This window comes from Cucumis sativus, chromosome 3 (genome assembly GCF_000004075.3).
Source record: "Cucumis sativus cultivar 9930 chromosome 3, Cucumber_9930_V3, whole genome shotgun sequence".
NCBI classification, from domain to species: domain Eukaryota; kingdom Viridiplantae; phylum Streptophyta; class Magnoliopsida; order Cucurbitales; family Cucurbitaceae; genus Cucumis; species Cucumis sativus.
The window spans coordinates 24,629,376-24,650,952 of NC_026657.2; the positions used below are offsets into that span (position 1 = coordinate 24,629,376).

At 29.1% G+C, this 21,577-nt stretch overlaps 1 protein-coding gene across 5 annotated transcripts; it reads left to right on the forward strand.

The window, feature by feature from the left end:
- Nucleotides 1–3,843: 3,843 nt before the first annotated feature.
- LOC101223229 (protein NPGR2) lies at nucleotides 3,844–8,297 on the forward strand. Of its 5 annotated transcripts, none has more exons than XM_031883003.1 (6): nucleotides 3,844–4,187; nucleotides 4,543–4,915; nucleotides 5,467–5,719; nucleotides 6,013–7,232; nucleotides 7,393–7,546; nucleotides 7,815–8,134. In XM_031883003.1, the coding sequence occupies exons 2-6, from the start codon at nucleotides 4,601–4,603 to the stop codon at nucleotides 8,132–8,134; spliced, it is 2,262 nt and encodes a 753-aa protein (XP_031738863.1). In that variant the 5' UTR covers nucleotides 3,844–4,187; nucleotides 4,543–4,600. The 5 variants fall into 5 exon arrangements, 4 of the variants coding, with proteins under 4 accessions (XP_031738863.1, XP_031738865.1, XP_011651553.1 ...); XM_031883005.1 differs by having other exon boundaries at nucleotides 4,649–4,915; XM_011653251.2 differs by having other exon boundaries at nucleotides 3,845–4,187; nucleotides 4,635–4,915.
- Nucleotides 8,298–21,577: the final 13,280 nt, after the last annotated feature.

Below are 21,577 nucleotides of genomic sequence, written 5' to 3' on the forward strand. Positions count from 1 at the left end.
ATTAGCCTTATTCTTGCTACTAGCTCTCTCAGGTAGTTGACGATTGACAATGGTCAGGTGATGAATATAGCTCAACTAATGCAATAAGACTTATAAGCTAAACTCCTTATCGGGAACTTATCACAACCCTAACTACTAATAACACATTGAAAGATGAGAAGTCAAAAAATGATGGATTGAAAAGGTATAAACATACACTATATGTATAACAAATGTAGGCCTTTGGTCACTGTACAATATGAACAACATATATTACATAGCCTAAAACTTAGACTATGATATCAACTATACCGATCCAAATTTTCAAAATTAATCTAAGGTCATTACTTTATGAACAACCAGATTAAAATCAAGACAATGCATCTTTCAAGAACATTTTTTTTAGAGAAAATAGAAAATAAAACCTTATGCGGATAGTGTTTAAAATAAGTAAATAAATGAAATTGATGAATAAACAAAGGATAAAATTCTTACTTTAGGTCCTCTATTTAAAATCATAAAAGAAAACAAATGTTTAAATCATGAAATTTTCTATGCAACAAAAAGTTTAAAACAATATTATATATCATGAAAAATAAAGAAAAGAAAAAACAACGGTCTAGGCAAAACAATGTTGTTTGTTTCAAATGTGGAAAAGCAGGACATTGTCAAAGGGAATACAAAGAGAAGACTGAGATAGGCAAAGAGCAAACATAGACAAGAGTGGCATCTCACTTTGTTCAGCAATCTACGCGAGGAGGTTCGATGTTAGACAAAGGAAAGAGGACCGTGAAGATAGAATTTTGAGGACAAAATTCTTAAAGGAGGAGGGAGTTGTGAGACCTGAGTCTAGAATAGAAGGATTTTTCTTTAGAAAAGAAGAAGGTGTTTTAAAGAGTAGGGCATTTTGGAAATTCAAGTTAAGTCTAGGCGACGCGATAAGAATAGTACGCGTTGAAGCTCAACGATATAAAGTTAGACATTTTGGTGTTACTTCCCAAAAGAAACAAGTGAAGGAGTTAGGAAAATTCAGGAAATTTTCCTAACAATATTGGTTAGATAATGGATCATGTGTGGTGTTTAGCATGGTTAGAAAGAATATTAAGCTCACACATGTAAAGCACCAAGCAGGAACTGGCAAGTTAATGACAGCTTAAAGGTGACTAATCCGATTAAATGTGAGTATAAATAGGACAGAAAAGTTCGAACAAAAGAATGTTACTCTCGAATTTACTAAGAAAAATTGCTCAACTGTTGTCTTGTTGGAAGATACTTTTGATGATTTTATAATGCTTTATTTCTTTTGTGAACTACCAAATTTGAAGCTTTTGGTTATAATTATGATAGTAGATTTGGATAAAATGTGAATTACATTTTTCTTCGTCTAGATAATAATATGTATGGGCAAGTAATTTCAATAAATATCTATATGGTTGCTATAATTTGATTTTACAAATACTATTTGCAAAAAGAAAAAAATTGTAAAATGTAAAAATAAAATGTTATTAACCATTATTATTAAAGATCAATTATGTTTTTATTACTAGAAAAAAAAAACAATGCTCCAGAAAGTCTATTAACATTACAACTCAAGCTTCAAATGGGGTATTTATAGTTTTTTTCTATTACGATGAATAATGCTAACTAAAATAAGATATTTACAACAACCTATCTAAAATTGGTGTAGAATATTTTTTATAACATTTTCTATGGCTAAAAGAACTTTTAATTGTACTTTTTTTCAATACAATTAAATGTTTAGTATAACATTGAATTAAAACTATCATATATCAATTTTCTATGATTAATGACTCTAAAAAAAACGCTAAGGAAAGTCGATGACTTTTAATAATGTAGGCTACAATAGCATTTATAAAATGCTACAAAAACTCTTTTATAGCATTTGTTCAATGTTATTAAAAATGTTATTGAAATATTTTGATAGTGTTCTTCGAATACAATAAAACTACTATCTTAACTTTTCAATAGCATTGCTTTCACGCTATGAAAAGTCTTTATAGTATCATATATGTGTTATCATAGCATATTTTTTAAAATGTTTTTTTATAGTATTGTAAAAACGCTATGAAAAGTCAGACTTTCAATAACATGAGCTATGAAAGCATTTCAAAAACATTATCGAAACTCTATAATAGCATTTTTTAATGCTATTGTAACTGATATTTTTTGTAATAGTAACAACATGTCGTTATTTATACATCATATATTCCTCTACTTTTCATTCATATAGAAGTTATATTCATTCCCAAATTTAATGCCTAATCGTTTCTTTTTTCTCTTTTTCTCAATAAGCTTATTAGTTTTATGTTATTTTATTTTCTTAGGAAATAACTTATCAATTTTGTATTGGTGTTGACCATAAATTGAAAGGAAGTGTTTGAAAAAATCGAATAAAGTAAAATGAAAATTATAACATTTACATAATATAACAAAATTTCATATTCAATTAATTATAGATATTGATTAACTTGTACGAATATTTATCAACAACTATTAGTGATATTGATCAAAACTAACAGACGTCTATCCATATTTATTTGTGTCTATCTGAAATTTTGTTATCGTTTATAAATATTTTCAACTTGTCATTTACAATATTTGTTTTCAAAAGAAAAAAGAAAAAAGTGAATTTAAATTTTAACAAAAACATTTCTTAACTCTAAACCCTAAACAAAACCTATATTTTAAAAAAATGGTAACATTATTTAATTCCCACACTTTAACAAAACATTTCTTAACTCTACAGTCTATAATTTTTCAATTTATTAGTTCACATTCCATCATTTATCTCAATCCAAAGTTTGAGAGAATTTCTACTCCAATACTAATTTTCAAATATTTATTTGTTTGATAGAAACAATATTGAAAAATTTTAAAATATGAAAATATTTTTTAAAAATAAATTGTAAAATTGAGGGATATTTTTTTATAATTTAATTTAAAAAGAATTAAAAATAAAATTAAATAAATTTTAAAATAAAAAATCGTTAAAAGTAGCAAAATCATCCGAATATTGACACTTCATTCAAAAAAATCAAGTGGAATAGATTTTTATCGGTGTTTAAATTATTTAAAAAAAAACCTCTTCAAAACTCACAAATGAACTAAGTTAGTACTCCAAATTTGAAAAATTATCAATTCTGATCCTAATTGTTACAAGTTTAACCTTAAATTTATATGAGCCATGCAATTTTGACGTTTGATTTAGTTTAATATGATTCACTTACGACTAATTTTAACACCTAAAAAATAAAATTATTTATAAACTCATAAATTACAATAATAAAATTGTGCACAAAAATAAATTAAATTTGATTGATGCACAAAATAAGATTTGAATAACATTTTCAACTTTCATTAAATCTCAAAAGAGAAAAAAATCTCTAACATTATTTCTGATTAAAAGAAGAATCTTGATATAGTAGACCTATTAATTAATTATATTAACATGAGCAAACTATTTAAATGGTAGTCAAAGTATGTGGCTAAAAAGTTTGATTAAAATTGGAATTTAAGTTTAAAGTTAAATTTAGATTAAATAATTGAAACTTTGTATACAAATTGACAGAAAACTAACATAAAATTTTGATTATTTTGGTTTAATTTAGAAGTTTTAAATTAAATAACTAAAAAGAAAAGAAAAGAAGAGTCTCTGACAGTACAGTTGATTAACGGTTTACCGCCGGCGCGTAACGCAAAAACCCATAAGATGGACGCCACGTGGCAAAAGGTAAACCTCAGACAACGTGGTAAGTTACTAGAGTGGGTCCCATATCTCTATATTTCCCTTTTCTTTTTCATTTAATTAAATAAAATTCCCTCAAATTCTAAATTATGTTCTAAACCCACCCCAAAAGGCCAAAGATCGTCTTCTCTAGGATTCTGTTTTCTTCTTTTTCAATTTTTTTTTCCTTTGCTCTTTTCCTTTGCTTCCTTGTTTTCATCCGAAAGCAAATCTCAGAGTTGTCTGGTAAAAGCAGAAATAAAAGGAAAAAGAGAGAGAGAGGCAAACCAATAAAGTTAAAGATTGTTCAAGCTTTCATCTGCTTTTGTGGGTTTTTGTTTTTAATTTCAAAACGATTCAAAAGAGGTCTTGATTGATTGTTGAACAGAATTCAAGTGATGGGTATTGCTGTTTCTGGATTTTGCTTTCCCTCGCTCTTCTTTTACTTTTGGGAAATCGAAAGGTGCTTGTTCTTCATACTCTTTACCCTTCGTTTCTCTGTTTATTTTTGCTCTCTGTATCTTGTTCTGGGTTCTGGGTTTTTCCCAATTTTTCAATTTCCCCATCGTCAATTCTTTGTTTTTCTATTTTATTTTTTGGTTTTTCTCTGATGGGTTTTGCTTGATTGGGGCTGTCTTGATTTTTAACGTGGGGTTTTAGAATACTTGAGGAAGTTCAAGAACACCATGTTTAGGGTTTTGAAATTTTATGTCAGAAGTTCTCTGTTGCTTGAAATGATTTTGCTATTTGTTATTCATCCTGAATTCAATTCCTCTTAATTTTGACATTGATGAAATGTTTGTGTTCTGTGGTTTAAGCAAGCGGGGCTGATAGATTTCCAATAGAAGTAAGAGAAATTTAGGAAGGTTTTGATTTATGTTTGATGGTGGGTGGTTTTTTATGTTTGAAGATATCTGGCTGCAGTCGAACAATATGAAGAGTGACGTTAAGATTAAGAGGGGGAGGAGCACTGGAAAAGGGGAGAATATAAGGAAGATAATGAAGTGTTTATGTTCTGGTGAGAAAAAAGCTGGAGATAATATGATTCCAGCATTGAAATCACCTTCGGCTTTCGAGAATTCAGGAAGTGGACACTCTTCACGGACTGGCGAGATCATCAACAAACCAGAAATTGGGAATATAGAAGAAGCTGAGTCTTCGCTTCGCGAGAGTGGTTGTTTGAATTATGAGGTTAGAATTCTTAAGCTTTCTAGGTTGAAAGGCATCTTTCTTGGTCTATTGTCTCATTTTCAAACTTATTTCTGATGATTGATTGTCACAATCCTGAAGAAGCAAGATAGTAGAGTGACATAAGCAAGCTTTCTTTCTGATCAAGTTGTCTTTTCATTAATATTGAGTTCAGATTGATCTCTACCTGTATGAGTTTTTGGTCAGTTGTCAATGATTATCACCCTGAAGGTATTGTTTTTACAAGAATGAAGTTTAGCGAGAAAAATTTATAGTACTTTATATGAGAATCGTGAAGATAAATTGAAATGAAACAACTCATAAGTTAACTACTCTTTCTTCTGTCAATCTTCTTTATTTTGTCTGTCTGATATGTATCGCAAAAATTGCTGCTTTTGAAATAGAACAGAGTTAGGAAAAAGGAAAATTGGGGTGATTTGGATCGAGGTGATTATTAGGTTCGAGGAATCATATACCGATGTTTTCTAGAACATCTAGCTTTGTTTAGTTTGGAGGGAAAAGGGTTGCAATTAATTTATGCCTATTGTTTGAAGGAAGCAAGAGCATTGCTGGGAAGATATGAATATCAAAAAGGAAATATTGAAGCTGCTCTTCATGTATTTGAAGGAATTGATATCACTGCTATAACCAGTAAAATAATGATCTCCATATCTAGGAGAGGAGATCGTCTACGGAAACGATCACAAAATTTTACTGCCCCGCCAATGTCTATGCATGCTGTCAGTTTACTCTTGGAAGCCATCCTTCTCAAAGCAAAATCATTGGAAGGCCTTGGGAGGTTCGGAGGTACCGTTTCTTAGTTTTGGGAATCTATCTCTTTTGTCTACCTCTTTAATATGAGTTTTTTTTTATGAAATGCCTTACAACTCTGGTGTTGAGTCTTGGTTGGAATATGAGAATTCATTGTGATTTTCCATTTTTGGGATTGCCCGCAAAAGGCTACTTCCCTATATAAAAACCTTGCAAAGTCTTGGAATTCACTCCGTAAAAAAGAGTCAGGGAAAAGGAGGTGCTTGAGTGGTTTCTTAGATTAAAAACATTTATGTGTAGCTGATCTTCATTTTTCATTATTCTTGCAGAAGCTGCTCAATCTTGCAAAGTTATTCTGGACATACTTGAATCTTCATTTCCCGAAGGCTTGCCTGAAAACTTTGGTGCTGATTGTAAATTGCAGGAGACAGTTACAAAAGCCGTGGAGCTGCTACCCGAGTTATGGAAGCTAGCTGATGCTTCTCAAGAAGCGATCCTTTCATACCGGCGGGCACTTCTTCATCAGTGGAACCTTGATGCGGAAACCACTGCTCGAATTCAGAAAGAGTTTGCCATTTTTCTTCTGTACAGTGGAAGTGAAGCTTGCCCTCCGAATCTCCGGTCTCAAATGGACAGCTCGTTTGTTCCGAAAAACAATATTGAAGAAGCTATACTTTTATTTATGATACTACTTAGAAAAGTTGTTCTTAAAAGGATTGATTGGGATCCATCAATCTTGGATCATCTCTCTTTTGCTTTAATAATATCAGGGGATACAAGGGCTTTAGCAGGTCAAATAGAGGAATTGCCTCCTGGGATTCTACATCGACAAGAACTGCATCATGCTTTAGCTCTTTGTTATTATGGTGCAGGTGAAAACTTGACTGCTTTGAATCTGTTGAGAAAGGTGTTGGGTAGTCATGAGGATCCTAAATCGCTTCCAGCTTTATTGATGGCGTCGAAGATTTGTGGAGAGAACTGTGACCTCGCTGAAGAGGGAACGAGTATTGCTCATAGAGCTCTTCAAAACTTGGATCGTGAATGTGATCAATTGGAAGGTGTCGCCAACTGTTTGTTGGGTGTTTCACTGTCTGTGTATTCTAAATCTGCCACTGCAGATTCTGAGAAGTTTACTAGACAATCTGAGGCGATAGAAGCCTTGGAAGCTGCACGGAAGAAGACCCGAATGACTGACTCTAACGTTCTTTATCATTTGAGCCTTGAATATGCCAACGAGAGGAAGTTAGATTCAGCACTTCATTATGCAAAAAAGTGTCTCAAGCTAGAAGGTGGATCTAATATTAAAACTTGGTTACTACTGGCTAGGATTCTCTCTGCCCAAAAACGATTTGCAGATAGCGAAAGCATTATAAATGCAGCTCTGGATCAGACAGGGAAATGGGATCAAGCCGAGTTGCTTCAAACAAAAGCAAAGCTTTTAATTGCACAGGATGAGTTTAAAGGTGCTATTGAGACTTACAGTCAATTACTCGCTTTTTTTCAAGTTCAGAGTAAAAGTTTCAATTTGGGAGATAAGAAGCTACTTAAGGTCTGTTTCTATCAGTTCAACTCTTATAATTTGAAAATGGTTTTCATTCATAGTTATTTGAACATTGATTTGCATGTGAATAAACTACTTAAGCTTGTTTTGAATGTATCATTCAACATTGCTGCTGTTTAATCATTGTTGGTACACATCACTTTGACAGAGCAGCAGAAATTATGCTGGAAGATTGCAATTGGAAGTGTGGCATGATCTAGCTCTCGTGTACATAAGGCTCTCACAGTGGCACGACGCCGAGGCATGCCTATCAAAGTCAAAGGCCATCTCTTCTTATTCGGCATCTAGATGTCATATCACAGGTAATTCCCAACCTGATATCAGATAAGTGTATCCTTGTTACTTAACACTTCACAGTTAGCTTTACTTTTCTTTCGAATGGATGGTTTTGAAGTTTCGGCTGCTTATTGTTCCAGTTCATTTAACTTCCTATTGTGTAATAGATGGCATCGATTATAAGTAATAAGAGATACACAAATTTGAAGATGACTGCAATAACGTTGATGAAAGTTTTTAGTATGGTCATGTGAGGGGGGGGTGGTGTTTGAAATTCTTGTTAATCTTCAACAGGTATGCTTTATGAAGCAAAAGGGTTGTATAAAGAAGCTCTCAGAGGTTTTATGGCTGCTCTGGAGATTGATCCCATTCATGTCCCTAGCTTGGTCTCGTCGGCCGTGGTTATCAGACATCTGGGCCACCAATCGCATCCTGTGATTCGCAGTTTTTTGATGGATGCTCTAAGGCTGGACCAGACGAACCACAATGCGTGGTACAATCTTGGGCTTTTCTACAAATCAGAAGGAACCAAATCTTCATTAGGAGAAGCGCTTGAATGTTTTGAGGCTGCAACTTTCCTTGAAGAGTCTGCTCCTGTTGAGCCATTTAGATAAGAACAGCTTTGGTCAAGTATTTTTATTTTTTTTTTAACAAATTGTTTTCCTTGTATCTTATGCATCAAAATCTATTCTATACCTCCCGGCTCCCCTCATAATATTGTACAACAACAGAAAAATCAATAAATGCAAAAGTTTCTCTCTCATTCTCTTTGATTAAGTCAATTCCCTCGAACCAAACTCAAGTAATCCTTTTTCTTTTCTTAATTAAGTTTGAAGACAGATTTTTTTTGGTTTTCTAGATTTTAGATCCACTTCTTAGAGACTGTTAGTGAGAGCTTGTACTATTAATAGAATACAAGTCCTTCAAGTTGCAATACACTTTACTATTAACCTTCAAGTGTTATCTATTACATTTTTCTTGGTGGTTTTATTAGTTCTAATGAGAAAAGATGAGAAAGAGAGACTATGGATTAACCATCATGAAAAAGGTACCGCATCACAATTGTTTCACTCGGGTCATATTTATCCATACCATTTTGTTTACAAATTTGGATGTCATATGTCCATACAAATGCATAACACAAGTAAACAACATCAATGTAACCGAACTTTTGAAATCAATATTGTTTATTACCATTGGACCGGAGTAAAGGTAGGTTAAGAGATGAAGGGGGAAATCATGTGTAATATACTTGTTAGTTAGAGTATTAAGGGTGTGTTTGGATTGATTTTTGAGGTGTTTAATTTTTAAAATAATTCATTTTAATATAAATTGAGATGTTTGACATTTGTCTAAAATAAATTTTGAAAAAATGAGATTATGAAATAAATCATTTTATAGAAAATACATTCAACTAGATTTTAGAATAAATGCTTATTTGATGTTTAACGAGAAATTCCATCCAAATATGTCTTTTTCTCTTTCTATTTTTTCTATTCCCTTTTACTATCTATTTTTCACTCCTCGTTTTTTTTTCTTTTTCTAAATACTTTGAATATTTTTTCAATGTGTGTTCATATATATTTAAATATGTTTCTCTTTCATCCAAATCTACTTCGACTTAACATAACATATATGAAAGAAATTATGAGGAAGTCAATGAAGAACGTGATCATTCGGTTCATTAAATGAAAATGAATTAAGAACGTTATTTATCTTATTTATATTTTGTTGTTGGAAATCAATTAATTTTTTTATATAGTTATGTATTTACATTTCAAAATATTTGTGCTTTTAAAATTAAATTGTCCAAAATAATAATAATAACAACAAAATTAATATTTAGTTTCGAGTATTTAGAAATTAATAATTTCAAGATAGCGTGCGATTAATTTTAAAACATATTTTTGAAAAAAAGATTTAAAATGTGTATATTTTTCTATGAAATTAATTCATAATGTTTAATAGCATTTTATGGTAATTTAACCTATGTATAAAATATTATTAATATATGGCAAACTAAATACATTGCATATAAACATTTATAAATAGACCAAACCAAATATGTAAGTATTTAAATTTTAAATCCATTTTACAAAATAAATCTTTTAAAAAATGTATTCTTAAGAAAACATTTTTTTCAAAAGCAATCCAAACGGACCCTAAAATTAACTTTAGAATATGGTATAAATTTAGAAAGCACGCCTATGGAAAAACGTAACCTTATTTATCGAGTTTCTTCATGAGCTTAGTCAACTGACATCTGTATGTTCCTGTGGACAAGAGGTTTCGGATTCAAATCCCCACTCCAACATTTATTACAATACATTTGCAAAAAAAAAACGTAACCTTATTCATCGAATTTCTTCATCTTCTTCATTGTGTTGCTTCATGGAAGTTCTTATTCATTACAACTTATAATCAACCTGTTTTTTCTTCATCGGCAATCAAAGGTACGGACGTGTCTTCTTTAGCATTCTTCTTCTTTTCTTTTTCTGCATTTTCATCTTAAGTCCGCCAACTTTTCTTCTTCTTTTTCCTTTTTGGTTTTTAATTTATTTACAAAATCATTGGTGGACGTTCTTCTTCTTCTTCTTCACTGCATCGATATCTCCCCTCTTCTCTTTTTTCTGCTTCTTTCTTCTTCTACCACTTCTTTTTCTTCTTCACAATTAAAACAAAAAACAAAACAAAATTGAAAATGTGAGGAGTGATCTATCACTGTCTACCTATCACTCCTCTGTTTAGTTCTTCTTCTTGTATCACTGATTGGTGATTGGAATTTGGCTTGTGATAGACAATGAAAATTTTTTCCTCTGTTTAGTCCTTTTTCTCCGTCTGATGTTCTTCTTAATTTCATTGGAATTTGTTTGATTGAAAGTCAAATCCCATAGATTCTTATAAAATTCTATCACACACTATCAAAACAGGTTTACACAGACTAGAAAAATGACATTACCACTTTTCATGACTTTTTTTTAGTCATGTAATCCACCGTCAAATGGTCAAAATAAGTGTAGATGACTTTTCAAGCTAAGATCGTAATTAAAATTTTAGAATTTCTATGAAACCTAATGTTAATCAACATTATAGATTTATTGACACATAAATAAGTATTGTTTTTAGGATAAAATGTTAACTTTTTATGTCAATCAAGCATTTAACTCCACGTTGAAAACATGCCACAAAAAATAATATAGTGATCACGTATTTACACATGTCAATAATCTAATTTTAATGGCAGATATTAATTTTAATGGTAGCCAGTGATATAGTTTTGGTTTGTGTTTATGTATAATGTGCTTTTTATATTCTCTCTACTTTTTCTTTGCCTATGAATGATAGATAGAGATAAACTTTCGTTACAATTTGTCAATAACATAACTCCATCTATTTATTATATATTGATAAACAATGATAGACTTCTATATCTGTCAATTTATGATACATATTTTTTGTTAATTGATTTTCTCTACAATTTCTTTTATCTTTTGTTGTACAGTGGTTAATCTTCCTATAGTTGTTTTTTTTTCCCTTTGTGGATAGCAGAATCATTACAATTATTATAAGAAGTATAAAATTGGTGGATTTTTTACTATCTGGGTTGAGAGGATATTGTGTCAACGACATCAAAAGCTCAAGAAAGCTTCATGGTAAGAATTCTTTGTTATTTTTTCTTTTGAAATACACAATTATTGATTGGATGAGTGATAAAAATCATAGATCACTATCATTGTCTATCAACGATGGTTCAATCATTATTTACTCATTTGACAATCATTGACTCAAGTCAATTGGTGTAAAATCATTGACTCACACTCAACTTTATTCACCAAATCCATTAAAAAAAATAACAGTGATGAAGATCAATTATCCAAATTAAGGGAAAAAAATGAAAATGAGAAATATATTTGAATGAACCCAAAAAACATTACAAAAAAAAATTAAAGCCCTTTGCATTCATAATTATCCTCCTTTATTAAACATTATGACAATTAACTTTTTTGTCCATATAAAATGAACTAAAACCAAAAAGGTTTAAACCATTAACAAAAGAAAAACTAAGATAAAAAATGAAGTTTTTAACCAACTTGTGCTTTATGGTATTATTGTTTGGTTTGAGATCAAATATCATTACTACATGTTTTGCAGAATCCAATATTCAACGTCCAGAATCCAATTGGGTAGTGACAATTTACAATTTGCAAACAAACTCTACTCTACAGGCACACTGCAAATCAAAAGATGATGATTTGGGTGACCATATTATCAACATTAAAGGTCAATACGGTTGGGGATTCAAAGAAAACTTTTGGCAAACAACATTGTTTTGGTGCAATTTTAGTAGTTTAAATGGGCATGCTTCATTTGAGGTTTTTTGGCCAGAGAAAGAGGAGTGGCTTGAATCAAGATGTAAATCTGGAATTTGCAAATGGGTAGCTACTGATGAAGGGTTTTCCTTTGAAAATATTCCTAAAAATACGATGGAATTTTTGCATCCTTGGGAAAAATAAGTAAAATAGCAAAATAAAATCTGCATCACCCCTCTCTCATACTTTTTCTACACTGGAAGACTGACTGTTTACACATGTAATGATAATCAATATATAATAATAGAGTTGAAATTTTGAGTTTTTAATTTTGAGACCAAATAAAGATATTGTGTATTATTGTTAGTATAATGGAAGTGGGAAGGTGGTTTTTGGTCGTAGAAATATGTGTATGAATCGTTAAATGTGGATTCAACTGAGAGGGTTACTAGAAAACCTATACGTAAACGAAGTTGCATGTGATTAGGCACTAATGATGGACTAAAATTTGTCTTCTCAATCATATCTTAATCTGGTAAGTGTTGTTGAATCCATATTTGTATGGTCTTTTTTATGTACTTTCTTGCTAATTGGGGGTATGTTTTCCTCTTTTTGGTAGATTAAGAAACTTGAGCGTGTTTGATAATTGACGTTCATATTTTCTGTTTCTGTTTCTATTTCTCATTTTTTTAAGAAACATACTTGTTTGATAACTATTTTCTTTTTTGTTTTCAAATTTTAAAGGACATTTCTAAAATTTGGGTCAAGTTTGAGGAACTTTTGAAAGTAGTTTAATTACTGAAGGTAAAAAGTTCAATAATTAGATTTATATATTATTTCAATTTATATCGATATATTGGTATATAGGTATATATATATATATATGTTGAAATTTATGTCCTAAAACCCGTAGCTTCTAATTTGAAATCATATTTTATTCAATAAAATGATTATTAAAGTCTTATTAGTGAAAATGAATATTATAATCTTGGATTGCATCTAATAAACTAAGGTCTCAAGGCTAACTTAAGTAGACTTGAACTTTATGAAAAAACATAAACATGGATCAAGTTCGAGTACATGGCTTAAATAATCTATATATAGTATATGAATAAGGTTGGCTACCTTATTCTTAGGGACACTTTAGATGTAGTCTGCTTTGTAGTTAGTATAAATGATGTGATTCTCAATCGTTCATGTAGACAAATGAAAGTGAGAAAATCCTATGTAAAAAATTTATACAAGACTAGTACTATATGAAATAGTTTATTTTACGCCATAACATCATTTACTACATAAAACCGATTATTTCATTTATTAATGATTAAGTAAATTGACAGGAGAAAAGACTATATGTTAAAAATGTTTAGTAAGATCATTTAAATCAAGCAATAATATGTTTGGAATGATACAAGAAAATGAATGAAAGTTGGTATTAGAATAAGAGTACGTACATGGCTGGCAAAATTTTACCTTATCAAAAAATAATTTGTAAAACCCTTATTTACTAATATGGTAATATATCAGCAAGTCCGGTTATTGGGTTATAGAACCCAAGGGAAGGGAATGGAAGAATGGAAGAATGGAAGAATGGAAGAATCAATCTTCAGTTCACTTAATTGCTAGAAACATTGAAGAAAGCATTAAATGAAATTGCAATTGAATTAAACCAAGAGAGAAGGAAAGACAATATAATTTGTATTAGTTTTCAATTCAAAGTGAAAGAATGTGTAAAGACTCACTCATATGATTAAAGAAAGGTAAGAGAGTTTGGAAATTTAGGGATTTCTTTACATATGGAAAAATAAATGAAAATAGCAAAGCAAATATTGATCAAGATTCAAGCAAGGATTGAGAAGATTTAAATGCTCTTGATCCATTTAATTTTGAGAATTAGGTTGCTTAATCAACAAAATTAAAGCCTCTTTACATATTAAGAATCAAAAAATGCATGGAGAAATTGCTTCAATTATGCATTAATTTTTCATTTTAAAAATTTTTAACATAACTTCTATCTATGAATTTTGACCAAATAGTAGATTGCCTAAATCTGATGCCAAGAAATTTATGGTCAGAATTGAAATGAAAGATCAATTAGCAAGATTTCTTTAATTTCACAACAGGAAAGCCACATAACATGCTTATTAATGAGATTATAAATTGCATTAAGAGAATTAATTTGGCCAAAGAAAGAAAATGTAATTGAATACAAAATGCAAAGAAATCAAAGTGAATCAAGCAATCTCAATCAAGATTTGAATTTAAAATAGATCAAAATTATGAAGAAAAATTCAATTCTTTATTTACTGAGATTTGTACATTCCATACAAGGAAAGATTGCTAAAATTGATCAAGAATTAAAATCATGAAAGATTACGTTTAATCAAGAGATCAAAGATACAAATTCTCGAAGAAAGAAAGAAGATTACAGGTAATTCTTGTAAAAATTTTATCCCTCAAAAGAAATTTTCAACCCAATCTCTTACCTCAATTAATTTTTACTCCTTCCTCACATTTCAAGAACAATTCACAATTAATTTTTGATAGAATATGGCATAAAAGAGAGTAAAAATTTAAAATTGATTTGGAGAGTTGTTGAGTAAGAAATTTGGGGACCAAATACAAATGGTCACCGTCACTTATTAAATTAATGATTAAAAAATATAAATAATTAAATTTTAAACTAATTAAAAATTGACATGTGTCTCAAATTAAAATTAAAGACATAAATAGCTCAATTCTACAAATTTTTTCATTATAAGTATCGAATCAACTTAGTTGTTTTAGTTCAATTAAATATTAGAGCTTTAAACTATTGTAACCTAAATAGAAATGTTTTATTACAAGTTTGATCGAATGTTGACAAATTTTTCATAAATGTCCTAACGAGCTTCAATTTTACATAAATGTTTAGAGTCCAAAAAACCAAACTACTCATTATTAATAATAATATATTAAAAAAATAATTTTAAATAAAGAAAGTGAATCATCACAAACAATTAAGATTTGCATTTATTAGATATCCTATATAAATATGACATGTGATTAATTCTATTATTGCAATATCATAATTAAAATTACCCTTAATTATTTTCGTACAAGGGTATATAATTATCTATTTAAGTTGGAAACAGTTTCGGTCATGATAAGATTTTTATAAATTAAGTTACAATATATGAAAATCAATCCAAAATGGATGTAATATAATAATTAAGCATATATCATAAATTATTAAATTACATGATATATATAAAAAATAATACAAAACGAAAGGAAAGGACATGACTTATATACTTGACTAGTTGTATATCAGAATTCTTCGATATACTATTATCCACAATTTGAGAAGCAAATTAATAGTATGAAAAGATATGTACTCATACAAAATGGATGTAATATAATTATATCATTCTACATTATTATTTAAAATATATACAGGTATATGCCGATCTATTTTAATATATGAAAAAAATGCACAACATATGGAAATTACAAGGCATGTATATTTCATTCACTGTAAATTTTTTTAATCGAAAAGTTTCACCGACATACTAAAATTCACAATTCCATAAACATAATTAATAATATGAAACAAATATGCACTCATCACAAAACTCGAAGTTAGATGAACAAAATAAGAAGGAATGGACAAACAGTGAGTAAATTAGAAGAATTTTTTTACTAAAATCACCCAAGAAAATATAGTTTGGGAGAAATTTTGAATATGATTTTATCATAATTAAATTAATTATATACCATATGTACGTAACAAATCTAATAAATTGAAAATCTTAAAATTAAATAAAAATAAATACATTAATTAATTAATAGATTAAATAGATAATTTTAATATAAATATAATATTTACGGTAATAGATTATATATACTTTCAAAAAATATATAATATTTAAACTTAATGTAAAAGACAAATCCATCAATAAAAATTGGAAAATCTTATCAATGAAAATAGATGAAAATTTAAAATATTTGTGTAAAATCAAAACCAAATTAGGTGTTTCTCTAGTCTTTTTCTAAGAAGCTTAAAAATTTTATATTATATTTAGTTTAGGATAATTTACATAAATCTAACCAAATCTCAAAATATTTACGGTTCTAATAAAATAAAAAACTCATAAAATTGACAATTTTTTTTAAATATTCTAGGTTTGTCTTTGCCGCTTTTGAATTTTGCGCAGCTCCGATTTCTTCCTTCTTCCTTTCCATCTTTTTCATAGTAGCGATCATCAGTGATGTTCTCCTTCTTTCTTTTCTTTTTTTTACAATTTTTCTTTTATATTCTTTGTTCTATAATTTATTATTATACTTCTATTATTATTATCTTTGCTTTCAATCATTGATCACCAATCTTATATTTTTTTACCAATGTGTCGTGAACAAAGATGAACTACATGATCGTTTACCATAGAGCTTTTCAAAATCATTGTTTATCATGAACTGCACGATCATTTATTATGACTCTTCAAAACCATCATGTATCATAAACTACTTCATCATGTATAATGAACTACATAATCGTATATCATAAACTATACACAATCGTTTATCATCATCTACATGATCGTTTACTAGGGCTTTTTCAAAACCATTGTGATAAGGCAATTCTGATCCTTAATTCAAAGATTCAAGCTATTAACGTAGCAAGGAACTTTGAAATAAGAAACTAACACCTCCTTATACTAATTTAGATCAATCAAGAGAAAATTAGGATTAGATTACCTCTTAAATCAAATATCTAGAAGCAAGATTTTAAAATCTTGTTCTAAATTGAGTCGTTGTACAATCAAGGTTAGATTGAATGGCTGGCATGCATTCTATCACAAAATTGCAAATTAATGAAAAACTCTCAAAATGAGATTTCAAATTGCAATCATCAAAAGTTTTTTTTTTTTTTTTTACATATGAAAGGATAAAGGCATTATATAGCCTTATCAAGATACTTGTACATGAAGAATGAATGATTGGTTAATCTTTGATGCCTTCAATCTTGTAATTGGTCCATATGGAACATCATACCCTTATTTGCAAATAGAAAAGTTTTAAGAAATGAATTTGATAAACTACCCTTCTTAGAAGTTGAAGATAAGAGGTTGATCTAGAAGTTTGTTGAAGGGCACAAAGTGAAATTAGGTCATTTGCAAGGGAAAAAATGAAAGATAAGAATGTAGTTTTAAAGTCACAAATTTGAAAGTCATCAACAACTTATGATATGAAGGTGAAAAGACATTCAAATGATCATACAATTGACTTGAGGAATGGAAGAAACATGAAAAGAGTTAATATAATAACTCAATTATGCAAAATTTGATGACAAGCTCGAGATAAAGCAAACAGTTTTTTTTGAATAATTGCAAGAACACTTTCTTTTTTTACATTTCTTCTCAACCTTCTTTTTTTTACTTTTCCTCACAACTTTGTCTTTTGTTTTTCAAAATATAAAACGTAATAACAGTAAGACAAAGATACGAAGAATGATTGATGAAAAGAGGATGAAGCTAAAAATTAGATTTAAAAATTTGCAAGAAAGAAACATAGAATCAATCCTAGAGTAGGCCACAAAGATGCAACGTACTCTCTAATACCAAATGATAAGGCACCCTTGGTCAATGGATCTAAGAACCATGTTAAACAACAAGACTCAAATAATATAACTCGAACAGCCGCAAAATCAATTTGATTTCAACCCCTAAGATAGACTAGGATATAGATTGCTTAGATGATCTAAGAAACCAAGGTTCGAGACAAAGTTAAAAACTCTCATCAACCCTCGATCTTCAAAGCACTCCACAAGCAAGACAGATCAATCCTCACTTAAATGCTCCAAATATTCGTGTGTTCTATCACAAGAACACATAAAAAAAAATTCTACATTTTAGAATTTTCATATTTTGAATCACTCCAAATTCTTCTTTTTAAATGTAAAAATTACAACTCTATATACTAATTAAAATATGAAATGAAATGTCACAACATTTAATTTTAGGCTCTTTCAACTATCATAATAAATGAAAGCACATAAATACATAATTCCTTAAACATTTAATATTATGACTTTTGGGTTGCCAAAATAACTCTTCAACTTTCAAACATTGCATCTTTTCAACTTCTTCGTTTGATTCAGTTTTGATAATTTCTTGATCCATATCTTTTTTTTTTATCATGAACTATGTGATCGTGTATCATTTTCTACATGATATGATCGTTTAGAAGAAGAATTACACAAATGTGTGTGGTTGATGTTGATACTACTTAAATGATCGTGTATCATTTCCTACACAATTGTGTATCATGCTTGTTTAGAAGAAGAATTATGTGTGCGTATGATCAATTAATCGTGTGTTGATTGAGACATTTTTTTGTATTTTCCATTGTGGGCTTGTGATCTTTATCCATTTTCAAAATTGTTCTATATAGTGTAGATATTTTGCGAGCTTGTTATATTTTTTAAAAAACACTCTAATTTTAATAATATATTTGTGTGTGTATATATATAAAAAACCACTTAAATATATATATATATATAAGAAAACTGACCCCGATTGATTAATAAGAAAAACCAACTTTCATCCGTCAATTTGGTCGATTTCGATTGTTCGAATAAGTTTTTCGGGTGTCCATACTCCCTCTTAAATTAAAGGACAATCTCTCACGAACAGAATTTCATAATACATTCAGGATTAAGATTAAGTTGCCTAGATCATCCTATTAAAATAAAAATTTAATTAGCCAATGAAGTTGAATCTAGTGGTTACCATTTTGTGGTTTAGTCTTGTGAAAATTCATTACATAGGATACCTCTACTCATATGACACTTATACAAGTGTGTTGGATCATTGTGTTTGTATCAAATACAAATTGGATCATATCCATAGTGTTAATAGGATAAGACATTTGGTCTTATATTTGTAAGAAAAATTAGATAATATCCATAGATTCTTTAAGTTGTATCTTGAACATTGAACTCTCATTGCTCCACATACAGTTTATGATTCATAAGGCAGTTTAAGATGTTAGTTTATTGGATCTAGATTATTAAGATAAAACCAATAAAATAATTAAAAATATTTATTGAAATTACAATAATAATCATTTATTAATAACAGTCACAAATTACATTTACTATGTATGAGTTTTAGGACATAAAACCTAAGAATCTTCTTCCCTATACTCATTTAAGATTGACAAGTTGTTCAAATAAGAGATAATAAGTACATTCCAACCCACATTTGTGAGTCAATGTTGTTAATGTTGAGAGTTGAGATATTGCTAGTTTTGAAAAGCAACCATTGGTGCCAACTGTGGAGTAAGATGACCTCGATAATGGTAGTGATTGTGAACGAGTGTGCATAGAGGTGCGAAAAATATTGTATTAATTTGAAAGTCCATTCATATTGTAGGTAAACATATATTCATTATCATTTACTACTAAACACACATTTGCAAGTTTATCTTTGATTTCTTTGATCCTCTTCGCGTATAAATCAACAGATTCATTGTTTGCCTTATTTGTAATCGATTGGAGATTTTTTTTTAGATTAAAAATATCTGATTGCAAATTTGAGGTTTCACGTGTAGACCAGACTTTCTTTGGTGAAGTAGAACCAACAACGTAGGATATGGTTTTTGTGGACATGATAGCATTGATGAAAGGTGATAAGAGCTTCATATTTACCGATTCAATCACCATATAAAGGATTTGACACTGTTGTCGATTGATGAACTCGATTGTGTAGAGGTAAAAGAAATTGAAATAGATTTTGTTGAAGTCAAACTTGTGCCATCAACAAATCCATATAGCTTGTGTGCTCTCAAGAATTGGAATTTTCAAGAAACATGGTTTCTAAATTGAGTATGATGGATATGAGGTTACATATATTTGCGAGGAGGAAGATGAAAGATTGAACAATTTCGTTTGTTAAAGAAGACTTAACGAAAGGCAGTGATGGAGAGGAAGGATAGAGGAGGTCTTTGATACCATGTGATATTATTAGCAAATTGTGAAAAGAGAGTCTTTCATTTTCTCATTAATATATATATGTACAATAATAGAATATGTGTATTTTTATAATAACAGAATTAGTAACAAAATCAATTATCAAAACCGATACTTAACCAAGAGGATGTCCTTGGAGACTCACATTAACCTTCTTCAAGCTACATGAGGACCCTCTCCTAGACTCTCCATTAATGAGCATTAAGTTTTAGGGCATATCACCATCTAACCCATTAATTAGTTGAAGCTTATGATCTAAGTTAGCTAGAGATCAATTGCTTCTAATCAATTTCACATCTTAGGCTTAGCTCTTGCCTCTAGGTGTGATTACCTCTTTAATGATTACAAATTAGATGAAGATAATCTAAGACCATCAACCTACTACCGTGAAAGAGTTGTCAAATCAATCTTTCAATCAACAAAAGATAGATGGAAGGATGAACATTAAGATAAACATTCATACTTATAAAAATTCACAATATGATAGAACCCAAAGAAATGTCATAATTAAAGAAGAAGAAGAATATGCGGATGAAAATCATGAAAAATCTTCTTCTTCTTCTTCTTCTTCTTAAAAGTATTATAATTATAATAGAAAAGGAAGGGTATAAAATTAGTAAAGGATCCAATTAAACTATAATATATATGGATGGCTTTATTATATTTAAAGTAGAAAAAACAATGTAAATTATTCCTTGGATTTGATCAAATAAAAAAAAAAATTATAAAACAATCTTAAATGATTGTGGGCCTTTTCAATATTATTATTATTATGATATTGCTTTTCCTTCTTTTTGACTGAACTTTATAGTTTCTCATGGAATATTGAATATGAACTCATTCCAATATTACATTAATTAAATGGGTAGATTCTAATTTATACATTCTACAAGCACCAGACTGCAAAATAAAATGGGTTCAGTATTATTTTCTTTTTCTTTTTTTGTGATAATAAAAAAATTTCATTTAAAAAATAACCCACCATTATTCAAATACTTTGGATTTCATTCATTCTTGTTCATATACATATAAAATGTTCCATTTAGTCTCTTAGTATTACCAAATTTTATTTCACTCATTTTATTTTTAATAAATTTTATATTTACTCCGTTAAAATTAATTTTATCATAATTTATTAAATAATAATAATAATAATTTTCATGCAAAGAGATAATAAGACATGTTATTTTGGAGAAAGAAACTAATTAATAATAACAATTACGATATCACGTTTCCAAGAATTTGACATTAACATATTCTTAAAAAAACGATATATGAAATATAAAAACAAGCAATGAAATTTATCTATTATGAATAAAATAAATAATATACATTTTGACGTGTTTAAAAACATAAAATATCAATACTTCTGTGACATTCCGATAAAACTTAAAAAGGTTAAAATGTGATGTTTTAACGTGTAGGGTTAAATTTTAGCTTTCACGCTTTTAATAAATCTTAATCAAATAAAATCTTTTTATCTATAAATTGTAAAAATAAATTAATCATTTATATTTTTTTTAAGCACGAAAACATCCTAATAACTTTTTCAAATTAAATTGAAGATTTTCTACCAATATGAGATTGAAATTAGAGTGCTAAAAATATAGGGACTAATATTGAAGCAAACTTGAAACTTAGTCTATCAAAAAAACATAAATCTCAAAACATTAAATCTATGATTCTTTGGAAAGTTAAAATAAAAAACTAAAAATATGGGGATCAAATTATAAATA